This window comes from Schistocerca americana, chromosome 9, assembly GCF_021461395.2.
Source record: "Schistocerca americana isolate TAMUIC-IGC-003095 chromosome 9, iqSchAmer2.1, whole genome shotgun sequence".
Classification (NCBI taxonomy): Eukaryota; Metazoa; Arthropoda; class Insecta; order Orthoptera; family Acrididae; genus Schistocerca; species Schistocerca americana.
In genome coordinates this window covers 60,311,171-60,329,348 of record NC_060127.1, presented here as the reverse complement: position 1 = coordinate 60,329,348, position 18,178 = coordinate 60,311,171, and the positions used below count along the sequence as shown (strand labels likewise).

General features: G+C 41.7%; 1 protein-coding gene across 1 annotated transcript in view; it reads right to left on the bottom strand.

The window, feature by feature from the left end:
* Window positions 1–1,526: 1,526 nt before the first annotated feature.
* The window catches only part of LOC124550632 (sulfotransferase 1 family member D1-like), a 69,529-nt gene continuing 52,877 nt past the window's right edge, over window positions 1,527–18,178 (bottom strand). Inside the window, exons 6-7 of the mRNA XM_047125355.1 lie at window positions 12,292–12,386; window positions 1,527–1,904 (exon numbers count right to left, since the gene is read on the bottom strand). Coding sequence (XP_046981311.1) covers window positions 1,593–1,904; window positions 12,292–12,386 — 407 coding nt within the window. The 3' untranslated portion in view covers window positions 1,527–1,592. The remainder of the gene's footprint in view (window positions 1,905–12,291; window positions 12,387–18,178) is intronic.

Here is an 18,178-nt window from a genome sequence, read left to right as displayed (position 1 = left end):
TTACCACACGGAAGTTCAAAGAAAGGTTTAAGTATTTATTTGTATCAGTACATAGGTACAATTACTGATCTGAAGTGTAGCTTACTGACGGAATCATGATGCATCTTGTCCTTGCTGTTACTCTCTATTAGCTCAAGACAGTTGCGACTCTGTTCATGTCATGTGTCTTTTGATTTTTGTCTACATTAAAATACTATCCAGAAGTCGTTTGTTTTTCAGTACAGCTTATCTGAAATACGGAGAGTACACGCGTTACAAAGATAAAACGAATCCTGTTAGTAAGTAGCTAGTCATTTTGAATCAGTTTGTCATATAACAATACGAAAAATGGTTTATTAGCCTTTCCTGAAAAACTGCGTTTTTGACTATCTGGTCTTTTACCTGGCTGTCTACAATTGTTAACCACTCTTCTATAAGTTGTATACCATATTTTGTCATTTGAATTTTACCATTTATTTTTAACGTATGCATGAATGTATGTATATGTCTGCAATATTAAATCGTATAGTAACATGAATACTAAGTACGAAGTAGTGTGCTAAAATAATATACTTGTATTCTACATACGACAAACAGACCACGGGTTGTAATGTCTTTGTCGGCCGGAGTGACCGAGCGGTTCTAGGCGCTACAGTCTGGAACCGCGCGACTGCTACGGTCGCAGGTTCGAATCCTGCCTCGGGCATGGATGTGTGTGATGTCCTTAGATTAGTTAGGTTTAAGTAGTTCTAAGTTCTAGGGGACTGATGACCTCAGCAGTTAAGCCCCATAGCGCTCAGAGCCATTTGAACTATTTTTTTGTAATGTCTTTCATAGCATGTTTATGTTGTTAATTTCCAATGTTTAATCATTCATCAGCATTTCAAAACACTGGGAATGCTAAACCGTTGAGTTTGGTTAATTTTATATTTTGTATCAGGTAATTCAATAACATGAATCGACTTTGAGTTCCATCTGCATATGAATCTCCCTCCTCACTGCCCACTGAAAGTGTGACGCCATCAAAGCAATGCTAAGACCTTGAGTTCATGAAGGCAGTGGCTGTACTGTTGACAAAGCAGTGGAGTACTTACACTGCTCAGTGCCTATTGTCTGGTGGAGGAGCAGCTGGGGAAAGATTACCCACTCGTCCCGGGTCTCGGACCAGAGGCAGAAGTGGCCATGTGTGGCCAGGTACACAGCAGGCAATAGAACAGAAGACGACAAGGTGCTTGGCATAGAACTGGAAGATAAGATCAAAGCACTCGTCGGTATGCTGATGATGATATGCTAGCTTCAGCTCGAAACCAAATGTCTAGTCAACATCAAATGAGACAGTATGTGCTTTTATAGAAAAGGCACAAAATTCCTTCAGTGCTCAGTCAGTCGCAGCCATGATATTAACAGAGATTTCTCCTGGCCATAAGGCAAATGCCAGATTTCCATCCCCTCATTCGCCATAGTCAAACCAGAATAACATAGGTCAAACACAAAAGTAGAGGGTTCTCCCCTCCACCCCCAAAAGTCTTTCAAATGAAACACTCAGGACACTGTAAAGGTGAGTGAAACGTATTTATTAGTATTTTACAGGTGTGGGATAGAAAGGGGCGCCCTCAGCTGGGGCCGGTATAGTCCGAGTCCTGCAGGCACTGCTCTGTCCAGTCGTCGATCTTCTGGAGCATATCGTCGGAGAAGCCAGTGAGGCCTCCGCCCAGGATGCCACAGCGGATGAAGTGCTTCCCTAGAGAGGCGGCCGGCACCAGCCCGGCCTCCTTGCGCAGGTGCTCCACCATTGGCTGGTAGTTGGCGTTGGGGTTGGCGCGCATCTTCTCCACGCTCAGGTGGTCCAGCATGCGGGGTAGCTGTTCCTCTGGCACTGGTTTCCCCAGGAACGCGCCCAGTCTGAGGATCACAGACGTCAGATCCTGCAAAGAAATGTGAAAGGGCTGCTGAAATTCAAACGGTTAAAGAGAAAGCATCTGTTTGACAGCTGTGTACACATTTTTTCTGTCGAGCCCCGATACGAAAGTGTAATCCATAACTGAAGTCAAAGTTGTTTAGAGTTTGGCATGGAATAAAAACCAGTAGCGGGAACTAAAAAAGTCAGTGTCCAAAGAAGTGTCGTTACTGGAATAGCAGCAATGAGTGACTGATAGCAGCAATTTGTGACTGATAGCAATTCGTGTAATGTACTTTATGAGACTGCAATATTGGGTGCCAATCCTTTTTTCTGTTTCAAATGTAAATTCAAAATAATTTTAAGTAAAAGTATTTAAATACAAAACGGAAAATACACATTTTCAAAGATACCTTTATTCAAGTAAAATACCTCTAGTTAGTGAAAAGTTAACATGCCATTTAATTCACTGATTGTAACACCAACAATAGCTCAAATATTTCAGTTTTCAAGTCCTGTTTATGTGGCCTTATTACTATTCCATCAAACGAAAGTAACGGTTCAACAGGAGCAGAAATTGGTAACACAGTTCGATATCTCTTCAAGGTGTCTAGACTATTCTCATTATCTTTTAAATATTGCATTGTTTCCAGATCTATTGTAGTGTTGCCACTATCACTGGTCTACAGAAGACTCAGAGTCCTCAACAAACATATAATAAGGATCAAACGTTTTTCTTTTTAAGTTTTTGCAAGTTCTTCCCATCTTCTTCTGCACTTGTGAAATAAATAGTTCCTTAAAGTATACTCTGCTCGCCTCAGGTACCCATTTTCATTTGAAAAAGAATAAGCTACAGATGCTAATGTGCCATCCTTTGCGTTTTGTTCCATCAATTTACAGAATCTCTCAAAACGCCGATTAAGACTTCCATTAATAACTTCTACAACCACATCACAATGTATAGGTCTATCCTGTTGCAAGCTGCTTAGCATTCTTTCCATTCTCATTAGCTCAGGCAAAAGACATCCTGAGTAGGTATCTTAGTCCCTTATTCCGATGCCATTAGCAATAGAATTTGAACTATTTATGTATTTGTTAATAAATTGTATTTCAATTTCTTTAAAAGCTGCTATCAGAGTTTCCTTAAAGTTTCATTTAAAGTATCCTTGACTGTGAGTAGATCTTGAACAGAATTATAGTATGAATTCCACATGTTAGACATGTACACAAAGAGGACTTTTCAGGTGATCCTAAATAAGTTTCATAGGCTTTAGGTAAACTTGAACACAGATTCCAAAGTGCTTGATATTTTGACATGGCTGCACTATAAACTTTTTTGTATGAATTACTTTGAGATCAGGCCTTATAAATAGCTCTAAAGACTTCCAAATGTAATGCGTGCGACCTCATTCCCTCCTTCATTCAATCCTTTTGGCGTTATAGGTTGATTTAGGTACATTTTACACTAAACAAACAATAATGATAGACATATAATATCTACTCAAGCCTTATTGCCTTTTCTAATCATTAGTGTCATGGTTATATTCACTTGACAGGTACACCTTCGGTGCATATTGCGCCATCTGTATCTGTCGTGGAACCATTTTTGTTTAAACAAATTGCTCATTAAATGAATGAAAACTTTGAAGTATCAAATAAAAAAATTGAAGACTAGCATTTCGCACTCTACAAATACAAAATATCTCTATTTTAAGTAATTCATATGAAAAAGAAAACGTTTTTTGCAAAAAAAATATTTCAATTACAATATAAAGTTTGCTATTTTGCATTTTGTATTTGTGTTTCAAATACATGTATTTCACATAGTTGACATCTCTGTCCTTGAGAGCAAATCGTCCCACAAGAAATGCTTTTTGCGCCCTTGAAAGCGACTGATAATTGCAAGATGCAGCACCTCTGAGCAGCTGTTGGTGATACTACAACCTCTACGCTCCTCAAGCGTAGATGGAGGAGGGTACTTTGGACACAACTATGTTTTTCCCCTTTCCTGTTCCTTTCACGAGTAGTGCATGGAAAATATGAGAGTTCATAAAGTTCTGTGTGGTCATGATAATTTTACAAGACGTACGTTCCTCGTCACTTTCTGGAACGTAGTATATCGAAATTTCAAAAGTAAAATTCACTATTATGTGCAGTGCCTCCCTCTTAGTGTCTGACACTGGGGTTTGTTAATGATTTCACCGAAATCAGACGAAAACTATTATTCCGCAAGCAAGAAAAACACATGGACAACATTATCTAACTAGTGACCAAGATGAGCACTCCTATCTGGGCTACAGAGTATACCTCACGAACCAGACACAGATACTGACAAAAGATGCTAAATATAGGCAAAAGTGTGCAAACTATATCTCCACAATAGAACAAATGAAAATATGAGTGGAAAAGGAGAAGAACAAAAAGAAGGAAAAAGGAGAAAAATACACACATCAAAAAAAGTACTGCATCACCTCGGTTCCGACAGTTCCGGAACCTGTATAGAAAATGGGAATAGAGATCAACATAAACATCATTTCCGCCTTTTTTATTGCTCATGAAAACCACACACTGAATGTTTTACCACCATACAGTGAGATCTTCAGAGGTGGTGGTCTAGATTGCTGTACACACCGCACCTCTAATACCCAGTAGCAAGTCCTCTTGCATCGACGCATGTTAGAGAGACTCGGGAAACCACAAGAAGGGCTTCAGTCACAAAGGGTGCAGGCTGAACACGGGAAAAACATAGATACCGGAACCATTGGTATAACAGTTGTGAATTATCGTAGCTGTGTTGGGAAAGTACTAGAGCTCCTAGCGCTAATAGAAAGCACTGATGCTCAAATCGTTATAGGCACTGAAAGCTGGCTAAAGCCGGATATAAGCTCAGCCGAAATTTTTGCGAGGAACCTAACGGTGTTCCCAAAGAACAGGTTAAACACGGTTGGTGGTGGCGTGTTTGTTGCTGTCAGAAGTAGTTTAACTTGTCGCGAAATTGAAGTAGATGGTTCCTGTGAGTTAGTATGGGCAGAGGTCATTGTTGGCAACCGGAATAAAATAATAATTGGATCCTTTTACCGACCTCCCAGTTCTGATGATACAGTTGCTGAAAGGTCAAAGAAAATTTGAGTTTGATTTCAAACACGTACCCGACTCATACGATGAAAGTAGGTGGTGACTTTGCCGGCCGGAGTGGCCGTGCGGTTCTAGGCGGTTCAGTCTGGACCCGAGCAACCGCTACGGTCGCAGGTTCGAATCCTGCCTCGGGCGTGGATGTGTGTGATGTCCTTAGGTTAGTTAGGTTTAATTAGTTCTATGTTATAGGCGACTGATGACCTCAGAAGTTAAGTCGCGTAGTGCTCAGAGCCATTTGAACCATTTGATGGTGACTTTAATTTACCCTCGATATGTTGACGAAAATACATGTTAAATTCCGGAGGTACGAGTAAAATATCATCCGAAATTGTGCTAAACGCATTCTCTGAAATAATTTCGAGCAGTTAGTTCATGAGCCCACCCGAATAGTAAACGGTTGTGAAAACACACTTGACCTCTTAGGAACAAATAATCCTGAGTCAATAACGAGCATCAAAACCGATTCAGGGATTAGTGAACACAGGGTTGTCGTAGCGAGATTGAATATTGTAATCCCCAAATCCCCTAAAAATAAGCAAAAAATATACCTCTTCAAAAAAGCAGTTAAAAATTCACTTGACGCCTTCCTGAGAGACAATCTCCACTCATTCCAAATTAATAATATAAGTGTAGACCAGATGTGGCATAAATTCAAAGAAATAGAATTGGCAGCAATTGAGAGGTTTATACCAAATAAATTAACAAACGAGGGAGCTGATCCTCCTTGGTACACAAAACGGGTTAGAACACTGTTGCAGAAACAAGGAAACAAACATGCCAAATTTAAACAGAAACAAAATCCCCAAGATTGGCGATCTTTTACAGAAGCTCGAAATTTAGCGCGGACTTCAACAGTTCCCACAACGAAACTTTGTCTCGAAACCTGGCAGAAAATCCGAAGAGATTCTGGTCGTATGTGAAGTATGTTACCGGCAAGACACAGTCAATGCGCGATAGCAATGGAGATACTATTGAAGACAGTGCTGAAAAAGGAGAGTTACTAAACACAGGCTTCCGAAATGCCTTCACAAAAGAAGACGAAGTAAATATTCCAGAATTCGAATCCAGAATAGCTGCCAACATGAGTAACGTAGAAGTAAATATCCTCGGAGTAGTGAAGCAACTTAAATCATTTAATAAAAGCAAGTCTTCTGGTCCAGACTGTATATCAATTAGGTTCCTTTCGGAGTATGCTGATACATTAGCTCCATACTTAGCAATCATGTTCAATCGTTCGCTCGACGAAAGACCCGTACACAAAGACTGGAAAGTTGCACAGGTCACACCAATATTCAAGAAAGGTAGTAGGTGTGATCCACTAAATTACAGGCCCATATCGTTAACGTCGATATGCGGCAGGATTTTGGATCATATATTGTGTTCGAACATTATGAATTATCTCGAAGGAAACGGTCTATTGACACACAGTCAACATGGGTTTAGAAAACATAGTTCCTGTGAAACACAACTAGCTCTTTATTCACATGAAGTGTTGAGTGCTATTGATAAGGGATTTCAGATCGATTCCGTATTTCTGGATTTCCGGAAGGCTTTCGACACGGTACCACACAAGCGGCTCGTAGTGAAATTGCCTGCTTATGGAATATCGTCTCAGTTATGTGACTGGATTTGTGATTTCATGTCAGAGAGGTCACAGTTCCTAGTAATTGACGGAAAGTCATCAAGTAAAATAGAAGTGATTTCTGGCGTTCCCCAAGGTAGTGTTATAGGCACTTTGCTGTTCTTTATCCATATAAACGATTTGGGAGACAATCTGAGCTGCTGTCTTCGTTTGTTTGCAGATGACGCGGTCGTTTATCGACTAATGCAGTCATCAGAAAATCAAAACAAACTTTAAAACGATTTAGAAAAGATATCTGAATGGTGCCAAAATTGGCAATTGAGCCTAAATAAACGAAAAGTGTGAAGTCATTCACACGAGTGCTAAAACGAATCCGTTAAACTTAGGTTACACGATAAATCAGTCAAATCTAAAGGCCGTAAATCCAACTAAATACCTAGGAATTACAATAACGAACAACTTAAATTTGAATGAACACATAGAAAATGTTGTGGGGAAGGCTAACCAAAGACTGCTTTTTATTGGTAGGACACTTAGAAAATGTAGCAGACCTACTAGGGAGATTGCCTACACTACGCTTGTCCGTCCTCTTTTAGAATACTGCTGCGCGGTGTGGGATCCTTACCAGATAGGACTGACGGAGTACATCTATAAAGTTCAGATAAAGGCAGCACGTTTTGTTATATGGGAGAGAGTGTCACAGAAATGACACAGGATTTGGGCCGGACATCATTAAAAGAAAGGCGTTTTTGGTTGCGACGGAATCTTTTCACCAAATTCCAATCACCAACTTTCTCCTCCGAATGCGAAAATATTTTGTTGACACCGACCCACATAAGGAGGAACTATCACCACGATAAAATAAGGGAAATGAGATCTCGTACGGAAAGATATAGGTGTTCATTCTTTCCGCGCGCTGTATGAGATTGGAATAACGGAGAATTGTGAAAGTGGTTTGATGAACCCTCTGCCAGACACTTAAATGTGATTTGCAGAGTATCCATGTAGATGTAGATGTAGATAGATGCCTGTATTCGTTGTGACCTGCTATCCACAAGTTCAAGAAGGCACTGTTGGTCCAGATTGCCGCACTCCTCAATGGCTTCAAATGGTTCGAGTGGCTCTAACCACTATGGGACTTAACATCTGAGGTCATCAGTCCCCTAGACTTAGAACTATGTAAACCTAACTAACCTAAGGACATCACACATATCCATGCCCGAGGCAGGATTCGAACCTGCGACCGCAGCAGCATCGCGGTTTCGGACTGAAACGCCTAGAATCGCTCGGCCACAGCGGCCGGTCAAGGGAAGTGTCCAGGCGTCTCGGAGTGAACCAAAGCGATGCGATGTTGTTCGGACATGATGGAGATAGAGAGAGACAGGAGACATGCATCTTCCAGGCCGCCCAAGGGCTACTACTGTAGTGGATGACCACTACCTACGGATTATGGCTCTCCCTCTCTCTCTCTCTCTCTCTCTCTCTCTCACACACACACACACACACACACACACGCAAACATTGTATTTTAATTTTATTTATTTGTTGTGCTCGACTATCGGCCTGGCACGAAAACGTCCATGAATGAGTTTCTTAGTTTTGAGTACACTTACGAAAGAAATATAAAAACAAGTATGGGAGTTACTGATTTGTGATGCTTAGTTTGTAGTCAGTTCTGAGTATTATTAGTAACTACGCTCCAATCCCTAAACCTAGTTACAGAAATGCGAATCAGACACATTACGTATTCCAGGTCGTGCCAGCTATGGTCACTTCCCAGCCCTCTGTAGGAACACATCGGTTCCTCTTCTTCCTCCTGGTACTGTAACTGAGATTTGACAACAAGGCGAGGTATGTTTGGCAACTCTGTGATCGACGAGTTATTTCCCGGTGCGCACGGAATTAAGCCTCAAAGTTTGCTTGATTTTTCCTGTCATTTCCATTGAATAATCTGAGTTATTATCGTTTGAGGTGTAACAAAAGATAGTAAATTTACGGTTTTCAGCCCAGGAAAGTCGTTGCACGTGGAAATCGCAACTAATCTTGACCTTTAAATAGCAATTTACGAGTTATATCAACTATTGGCCTTGTAATAGGAATTCCACACATATACCTTTTCGCTAGCTCTGTGGTAACCTGAAAAAAAAGCGCCTGTTCTGGTTCGCGGTTCCAGTAACGCTGTCTGCAACGTTTTTATCCCTTCTGTGAAAGAGATACAAGGAGTCAGATCAGACATCGATGAGGAAAACGCAAGAAAATACTTTCGGCTCGTAGTGCAATGGTGAAAAACTTACAATGCTGCACAACAGGTAATGCCTCTTTCCGTTGCAAGCAAATTTTGGGTTTCTAGGAATACATAACTTTATTTATGAAATGCTACATTTGCATACCTCTTGAGTATGACACAGCATACCAATTAAACACAGACCCAGTCGAAATCTAAGTGAGGAGCATTTTACTAATTTGGTCCGATAGAGGCATGCTTGTGTACAGATACTCAGCTTTATTAAAACAGACTTTCGTCGTAAGGTTATCGTGGGTAGTTTTATTTCATTTCTTATAATACAGTGCACAATTTTCGTAGGGTTTCTTTCAGTGTTGTTTAAACAATAGTAGACATGAGAGAGAAATTAATCATCAACATTATATGCGAATTCTCTGATGTTATCTATTAACAGTCTGACACTGCACATGCAGTTTATTGATTACATGTAGAAAACTTGTTCTGAGTTAAAGCTGTCAAACAAGGTTCGAAGAAGAATAAAATGCCACTACCACACGACAGCTAATGTAGAAAATACTTTTCTGACGTATTTTGGCACGTTGTGCTCTCCCCATACATAATACAAAAGCTTCGAGATGCATCTACTGCCTGGCCGTCTATTAAACCTGAAAACGCGCAGTAATTGGCCCCCTTTCCACATGCGACTATTTTGGGTTGAGAAGTGAAGGGAATTATGTTCAAAGTTCCATTAGATTGATAACTTCAGCAGACAGCAGAATTGCGTTTGAAAAATGTAGCAGTGAATGTATTCAAACTCGCGACGTTTTGTCTACGGTGCACTACACTTACCGTTACACTAATAACTGAACCGTAGCTACAGCTGCTCCAGAAGTCAACAACAATTCCTCCAGAACTTCTGCATTCCACAGTGTTGTGAGATAATGCACAAGGCCAAATGTAGACTTCTGAGAGACAGACAGTTACAGCTTTTCTTTTCCACTGCACGACATTTTCAACAAACAGATAGCGCAATAGAGTAGCTCAAGTGGAAAGGAACACTTCCTATTTAAATTTCTGCTTCCAACACTGATCTCAGTTCTTTGTAGGTGGCAGTTACGTGATTTTATTTCGGTGATTACAAAATAGAGTCAAATGCATGCACTGGATAGCCGAGGCAGCTAGTTCATGGCGATTCGGTCAACCAAGTAAATGAATGTTCTGAACATGCTGCAAACCACAGCAGGGAGCCTGTGTGTCATAATTGTCATCCAGTGTGGCGCAACAGTATTGCAATAGAAAAATGAGCAGCAGAGAAGAGGATTTAGTGGTGTGTTGGATTGCTGATAGGTTCATATACTCATGGTATGGGTTCGATTTCAACTTCTGCTTATGATTTTTGATAGGGAGAGACAGATTCTATTCTCTTCTGTCTGCGCCAAGTGAAGAAGTTATGATGGCACTGTAGTCTGAAATTCACGTTAAGCACGATAGTCCTTCTCTACCAAGTAGACGTTAGGTTGAACCACAATCAAGTCAGGAGTCGCGTCACGTAGAAACTCTATCATCAGTAATCTTTCTTATATTAGTTATTTATTTCTAGTGACGAAACAAACGCTATGTAGGGTCACAGGACACTTATTCCATCTTTTATTTGAGCTTCTGTATGTCGATAAAATTGGTTCTGAACGGGGAATGCAACTCAGACCACCCTTAACGCGGAATTTGATCCCTTCGTGACAATACAGCTCGACTACAATTTGTTGTTTGTTCAAATCTGCAGATTCCTCAACATCTCCACATATTGCGCGTGAATGGGTTCGAATCCTGGCCCGGCACTAAAGTTTTCATTATGTATTATCAAGCTCTAGCATGAGAGCATCTATCTTCTGGTGGACAATAATTTTGATTTTTAATGTATTTTCATTCGTTGTCAACACTAACGATATCTGACGTTTTTGACTCCCAGTGAGACACAGAACTATTTGCGAGATCACTGTAAGTTCAAGGATGTTATTACGTGCTGCTGGTGGAGAAAAATTAGGTAGCTGACGTATATTTGTGTGTAGTCAACAACGATATTTGTGTGGTTCGATTACCAGTCAGCACTGAACTCTTCGTCATATTATTTCTAGTTCAAACATGCTCATATGTCGCTGCTGGTGTAACAAACCCACATTCAGCGTTCGTTTTCTCTAGAATATAACAGCGATAGGGCTTGGTTGGAGTTCTGGGAAGGAAAAAATTAATATTTCGTCTCGTCTTTTCAGTTAAAACATCTAGCTACTGCCGAGAAAATCTGGTATGTCACAGTTGATTGTGCTTCGACAACAATCCGATTAGGTTCTGGGTTCGATCCCTGCCCAACACAAAGGTTCACCTCACGGCATTTCAAGTAAGTTACTTGTGAAGAAGCAATATTTAACATCTCTCGTAGTTCGTTAACAGGGACAATAGATGCTGAGTAGGAATTCGCGTCCGTTAAAAATGTTTACGTTACGTAATTTAAAGATGATATTTCCTAACTGATACTGTCTAAATTGAGGTATATCACTCTCTGTATTCCTAGTCAGGAATGACTCTTAGTTTCCGTCAGTCATTGCTTAGTCTGCATGACATGGGTTTGAATTCATATGCAGAAGGAGACGGTTCGTCGTGTCATTTGAAGTTCATACATATTCTCAACTAGCAACTCGTGACTAACTTAAATTTTTAATGTCATCGTGTGTTAAATAATAAGTACGGTATGTTACTTCGATGAGGAAATCATGAATAGGACGAACTTATTACGTGCATTACTTATCTGACGTAATGATGAGAGCAGTAACATTTCAGGTATGTCATTTATTGTAATAAATGTGAGCTTACAAGCCTTAAGGACAGTCTTATCTGTGATAAGGTGTTCCCTGACATTTGTCGCATCGTGGTATTACTTTACATCTTGAGTTATTGCGATACAGAGCAGTGTTTTCTAGTGGTGATTTGTTGGAACCATTTTCAATAGTCAAACCACTGTACCGAGGAGCGATTAGAGGACCTGATAGACAGCTGCGTTATGAGGGTTGTATGCAAATCAGGCGAAATACAATTCAGGTCGCTCGGATACTTGAGATAACGACTGTCCATGTGCATCACACCTACCGATTTCTGACCAGTTCGGACAATTCCTTCATGATGTACGGTTTTTTTGTCTTAGAGGTTGGGTTGGGTTGTTTGGGGGAGGAGACCATACAGCGAGGTCATCGGTCTCATCGGATTAGGGAAGGACGGGGAAGGAATCTGGCCATGCCCTTTCAAAGGAACCATTCCGGCATTTGCCTGAAGCGATTTAGGGAAATCACGGAAAACCTAAATCAGGATGGCCGGACGCGGGATTGAACCGTCGTCCTCCCGAGTGCGAGTCCAGTGTGCTAACCACTGTGTCACCTCCCTCGGTTTTGTCTTAGAGTTTATATGTGCTTCGCAATATATACATACCGACTTCATGTCTTCATAGCTGTAGAACAGGACATTCGGCTCATTTCTGATGTTCCAGAAGTCGAGGACGTGACTCCAGAAAGGGCAGTACATGGCTGAAAGTAGAGGATCACACTATAAAATAAGGCACATTGTTGCATGATCTTATTAAATTACATGCAAAATATGTGTCGGTCGTCACAACGCAAACAAGAGACTGGTACAAATCATCCTATGTCGTTGCCTTGGTGTAAACAGGATAAGTTATCGTTACAGTGAGATTTTTGTTTACAGGTTAAAAATTGTTCACTGGGTGTGAAATGGAAAATCAGCTGCGTTATAGAGGCTTAGTGGTGGAGGTGGAATTTTTGTTTGGCTAAAACCCACAATGAGCATCAAAAATATTGCGATGCAACTTATTTTGGATAATGTCAGACATTCTGAAATTTCAATAAACGTATGGGACCTGATCTTTCGGACATGTCTGATACAACAGAAAACATACATAGAGGGTGATTCACGAAGACATGCAATATTTTAATATGTTATTCTACAAGTAAAACTAAAGAAAAAAAGTTCATATAAACATAGGTCTGCAAATGCGTAGTTACGGAGTTACGGCTTATAAAAGATTTTGCCTGAAATTTAACAACTGCGCTGATATGAACCTCTCGCAAAACTGTACCAGGTTACAGTAAAGCACAGTTTCCATTCATTTTGTTGTTATAGGTCTGATGAATCTAATAAAACATGTCCCAGACGTATATCTGCAGTAGTTTTCTAGTTTGCTTGGAATGCCACAGGCTGTGAGGTGGCGTTTGATGGTGTCTTTATATCGCAGTTGTTGGCCACTTTGCCGCCGCTTTCCACACGAGAGCCCTGAGTAGAACACCGCTTTGAGAAGTCTACTGTTGTCCATGCGTATGATATGGCCACTTCATCTCAGTTGCTGTTTCTTTTAGAGAGCTTCAGTGCCAGGCAGTTTCGCGCGAAGCAAAATCTCCGTGTTTCGAACACGGTCTTCCCATTCCATGCGGATAATTGATCTCAGACAGCGAAGATGAAATGTGTCTAGTCTCCTAATGTCAGCTTTATAATAAAACCAGGTTTCCGAGGCGTTGAGTTAAGTTGGTAATATTATTGCTTTGAAAACCGCAATTTTAGTTTGTAGTCTGAGATCATGTGTTTTCCATACTCGGTGATTCTGTTTGCCGAAAACTGAGGCAGAATTGTTTTTACGAGCTGCAATTTCTCTTGTCAGGCTATTGTCGCCTCTAATTTGGCTACCTAGATATTTAAAGCGTTGACTCGAAGAGAGCGCATTGGAATATTCTTGTTGTTGTTGTTGTGGTCTTTAGTCTTGAGATTGGTTTGATGCAGCTCTCCGTGGCACTCTATCCTGTGCAAGCTTCTTCATCTCCCAGTTCTTACTTCAACCTACATCCTTCTGAATCTGCTTAGTGTATTCATCTCTTGGTCTCCCTCTACGATTTTTACCCTCCACGCTGCCCTCCAATGCTAAATTTGTGATCCCTTGATGCCTCAGAACATGCCCTACCAACCGGTCCCTTCTTCTTGTCAAGTTGGGCCACAAACTCCTCTTCTCCCCTATTCTATTCAATACCTCCTCATTAGTTACGTGATCTACCCATCTAATCTTCAACATTCTTCTGTAGCACCTTATATCGAAAGCTTCTATTCTCTTCTTGTCCAAACTATTTATCGTCCATGTTTCACTTCCATACATGGCTACACTCCATACAAATACTTTCAGAAACGACTTCCTGACACTTAAATCAATACTCGATATTAACAAACTCTTCTTCTTCAGAAAAGCTTTCCTTGCCATTGCCAGTCTACATTTTATATCCTCTCTACTTCGACCATCATCAGTTATTTTGGTCCCCAAATAACAAAACTCCTTTACTACTTTAAGTGTCTCATTTCCTAATGTAATTCCCTCAGCATCACCCGACTTAATTCGACTACATTCCATTATCCTCGTTTTGCTTTTGTTGATGTTCATCTTATATCCTCCTTTCAAGACACTGTCCATTCCGTTCAATAGCTCTTCCAAGTCCTTTGCTGTCTCCGACAGAATTACAATGTCATCGGCTAACCTCAAAGTTTTCATTTCTTCTCCATGGATCTTGATACCTACTCCGAATTTTTCTTTTGTTTCCTTTACTGCTTGCTCAATATACAGATTGAATAACATCGGGGAGACGCTACAACCCTGTCTCACTCCCTTCCCAACCACTGCTTCCCTTTCATGCCCCTCGACTCTTATAACTGCCATCTGGTTTTTGTACAAATTGTTAATAGCCTTTCGCTCCCTGTATTTTATCCCTGCCACCTTTAGAATTTGAAAGAGAGTATTCCAGTCAACATTGTCAAAAGGTTTCTCTAAGTCTACAAATGCTGGAAACGTAGGTTTGCCTTTCCTTAATCTTTCTTCTAAGATAAGGTGTAAGGTCAGTATTGCGTCACGTGTTGCAACATTTCTACGGAATCCAAACTGATCTTCCCCGAGGTCGGCTTCTACCAGTTTTTCCATTCGTCTGCAAAGAATTCGCGTTAGTATTTTGCAGCTGGGTGTTAGTATTTTGCAGCTGTGACATATTAAACTGATAGTTCGGTAATTTTCACATCTGTCAACACCTGCCTTCCTTGGTATTGGAATTATTATATTCTTATTATACAAATAGCTTCGGGCAATCTACATTTCACTGTGTTGATCCTGCGATGTTCATGTAGCAACTTGCTTGTCCTTTCTGTAGCTGCATTGATAAACGATTGAAGTTTAATTTATGGTGCGGTATATGCCTCTTGTAACCATGTTTCTTTTTATGCTATCTGCACTGAAGCGCCAAAGATACTGGTATTCGCACGCGTATTCAAATGCAGAGCTATGTGAACAGGCAGAATATGGTGCTGCTGTCGGCACCACCTACACTACTGGCCATTAAAATTGCTACACCACGAACATGACGTGCTACAGTCGCGAAATTTAACCGACAGGAAGAAAATGCTGTGACATGCAAACGATTAGCTTTTCAGAGCATTCACACAAGGTTGGTGCCGCTGGCGACTGACATCAGGAAAGTTTCCAACCGATGTCTCATACACAAACAGCAGTTGACCGGCGTTGCCTGGTGAAACGTTGTTGTGATGCCTCGTGTAAGGAGGAGAAATGCGTACCATCACGTTTCCGACTTTGATAAAGGTCGGATTGTAGCCTATCGCGATTTCGGTTTATCGTATCGCGACACTGCTGCTCGCGTTTGTCGAGATCCAATGACTGTTAGCAGAATATGGAATCGGTGGGTTCAGGAGGGTAATACGGAACGCCGTGCTGGATCCCAACGGCGTCGTATCGCTAGCAGTCGAAATGACAGGCATCTTATTCGCATGGTTGTAACGGGTCGTGCAAGCACGTCTCGATCTTTGAGTCAACAGATGGGGACGTTTACAAGAAAACAACCATCTGTATGAACAGTTCGACGACGTTTGCAGCAGCATGGACTATCAGCTCGGAGACCATGGCTGCGGTTACCCTTGGGGCTGCATCACAGACAGGAGCGCCTGCGATGGTGTTCTCAACGATGAACCTGGGTGCACGAATGGCAAAATGTCATTTTTTTCGGGTGACTCCAGGTTCTGCTAACAGCATCACGATGGTTGCATCCGTGTTTGGCGACACCGCGGTGAACGCACATTGGACGCGTGTATTCGTCATCGCCATACTGGCGTAACACCCGGCGTGATGGTATGGGGTGACATTGGTTACACGTCTCGGTCACCTCTTGCTCTCATTGACGGCACTTTGAACAGTGGACGTTACATTTCAGATGTGTTACGACCCGTGGCTCTACCCTTTATTCGATCCGTGCGAAACTCTACATTTCAGCAGGATAATCCACGACCGCATGTTGCAGGTCCTGTACGGGCCTTTGTGGGTACAGAAAATGTTCGACTGCTGCCGTGGCCAGCACATTCTCCAGATATCTCACCAACTGAAAACGTCTGGTCAACGGTTGCCGAGCAACTGGCTCGGCACAATACGCCAGTCACTGCTCTTAATGAACTGTGGTATCGTGTCGAAGCTGCACGGGCAGTTGGACCTGTACACGCCATCCAAGCTGTGTTTGACTCCATGGCCAGGCGTATCAAGGCCGTTATTACGGCCAGAGGTGGTTGTTCTGGGTACTGATTTCTCAGAATCTATGCACCCAAATTGTGTGAAAATGTAATCAAATGTCAGTTCTAGTATAATATATTTGTCCAATGAATGCCCGTTTATCATCCGCATTTCTTCTTCGTGTAGCAATTTTAATGGCCAGTAGTGTATATAGGACAGCAGGTGTCTGGCGCAGTCGTTAGATCGGTTACTGCTGCTACAATGGTAGGTTAGCAATAGGTTAGCAAGATTGAAGTGAGTTTGAACAAGCTACTATAGTCGGGGCACGAGGAATGGGACACACTATCTCAGAGATAGCGATGAAGTGGGAACTTTCCGTACGACCATTTCACGAGTGTACAGTGAATATCAGGAATCCGGCAAAACATCAAATCTCCGACATCGCTGCGGTCAGGAAAAGATCCTGCAGCAATGGGACCAACGACGACTGAAGAGTTCAACATGACAGAAGTGCAACTCTTCTGCAAATTGCTGCAGATTTCAATTCTGGGTCATCAAGAAGTGTCAGCCCGCGAACCATCGATATGGGCTTTCGGAGCCGAAGGCCCACTCGTGTACCCTTGATGATGGTACGATATGGAGCTTTACCCCTTGGTTCAAAATGGCTCTGAGCACTATGGGACTTAACTTCTGAGGTCATCAGTCCCCTAGAAGTTAGAACAACTTAAACCTAACTAACCTAGGGACATCATATACATCCATGCCCGAGGCAGGATTCGAACCTGCGACCGTGGCGGTCGCGCGGTTCCAGACTGTAGCGCCTAGAGCCGCTCGGCCACACCGGCCGGCTTACCCCGTGCCTGGGCCCATCAACACCGACATTAGACTGTTGAAGACTGGAAATATGTTGCCTGGTCGGACGAGTCTCGTTTCAAATTGTAGATGCAGACAGATGGGGTACGCAGATTACCTCCTGGGGGTGAATAAGAGACAAATGAAACTTCCTGGAAGATTAAAACTGTGTGCCGGACCGACACTCGAACTCTCGAGTTCGAGTCTCGGTCCGGCACGCAGTTTTAATCTGCCAGGAAGTTTCATATCAGCGCACACTTCGCTGCAGAGTGAAAATCTGATTCAAGAGACATACGGCCGTACATATTTAATCATCACCATCATCATCATTGTCATCATTTAAGGAGTCATTCTTCTTGAGCTCTGTATATGAATTGACTGGGAAGAAACTCTAATAGTAGTACAATATGGACGAGTATGTGCCAAGCAAGATCGTAAGAGATGGGAAAGAGCCACCATGGTACAACAACCGACTTAGAAAGCTGCTGCGGAAGCAAAGGGAGCTTCACAGCAAACATAAACATAGCCAAAGCCTTGCACACAAACAAAAATTACGCGAAGCGGAATGTAGCGTGAGGAGGGCTATGCGAGAGGCGTTCAGTGAATTCGAAAGTAAAGTTCTATGTCTTGACTTGGCAGAAAATCCTAAGAAATTTTGGTCTTATGTCAAAGCGGTATGTGGATCAAAAAAAAAAAAAAAAAAAAAAAATTGTCCAGACACTCTGTGACCAAAATGAAACTGAAACAGAGGATGACAGACTAAAGGCCGAAATACTAAATGTCTTTTTCCAAAACTGTTTCACAGAGGAAGACTGCACTGTAGTTCCTTCTCTAGATTGTCACGCAGATAAAAAAATGGTAGATATCGAAATAGACGACAGAGGGATAGAGAAACAATTAAAATCGCTCAAAAGA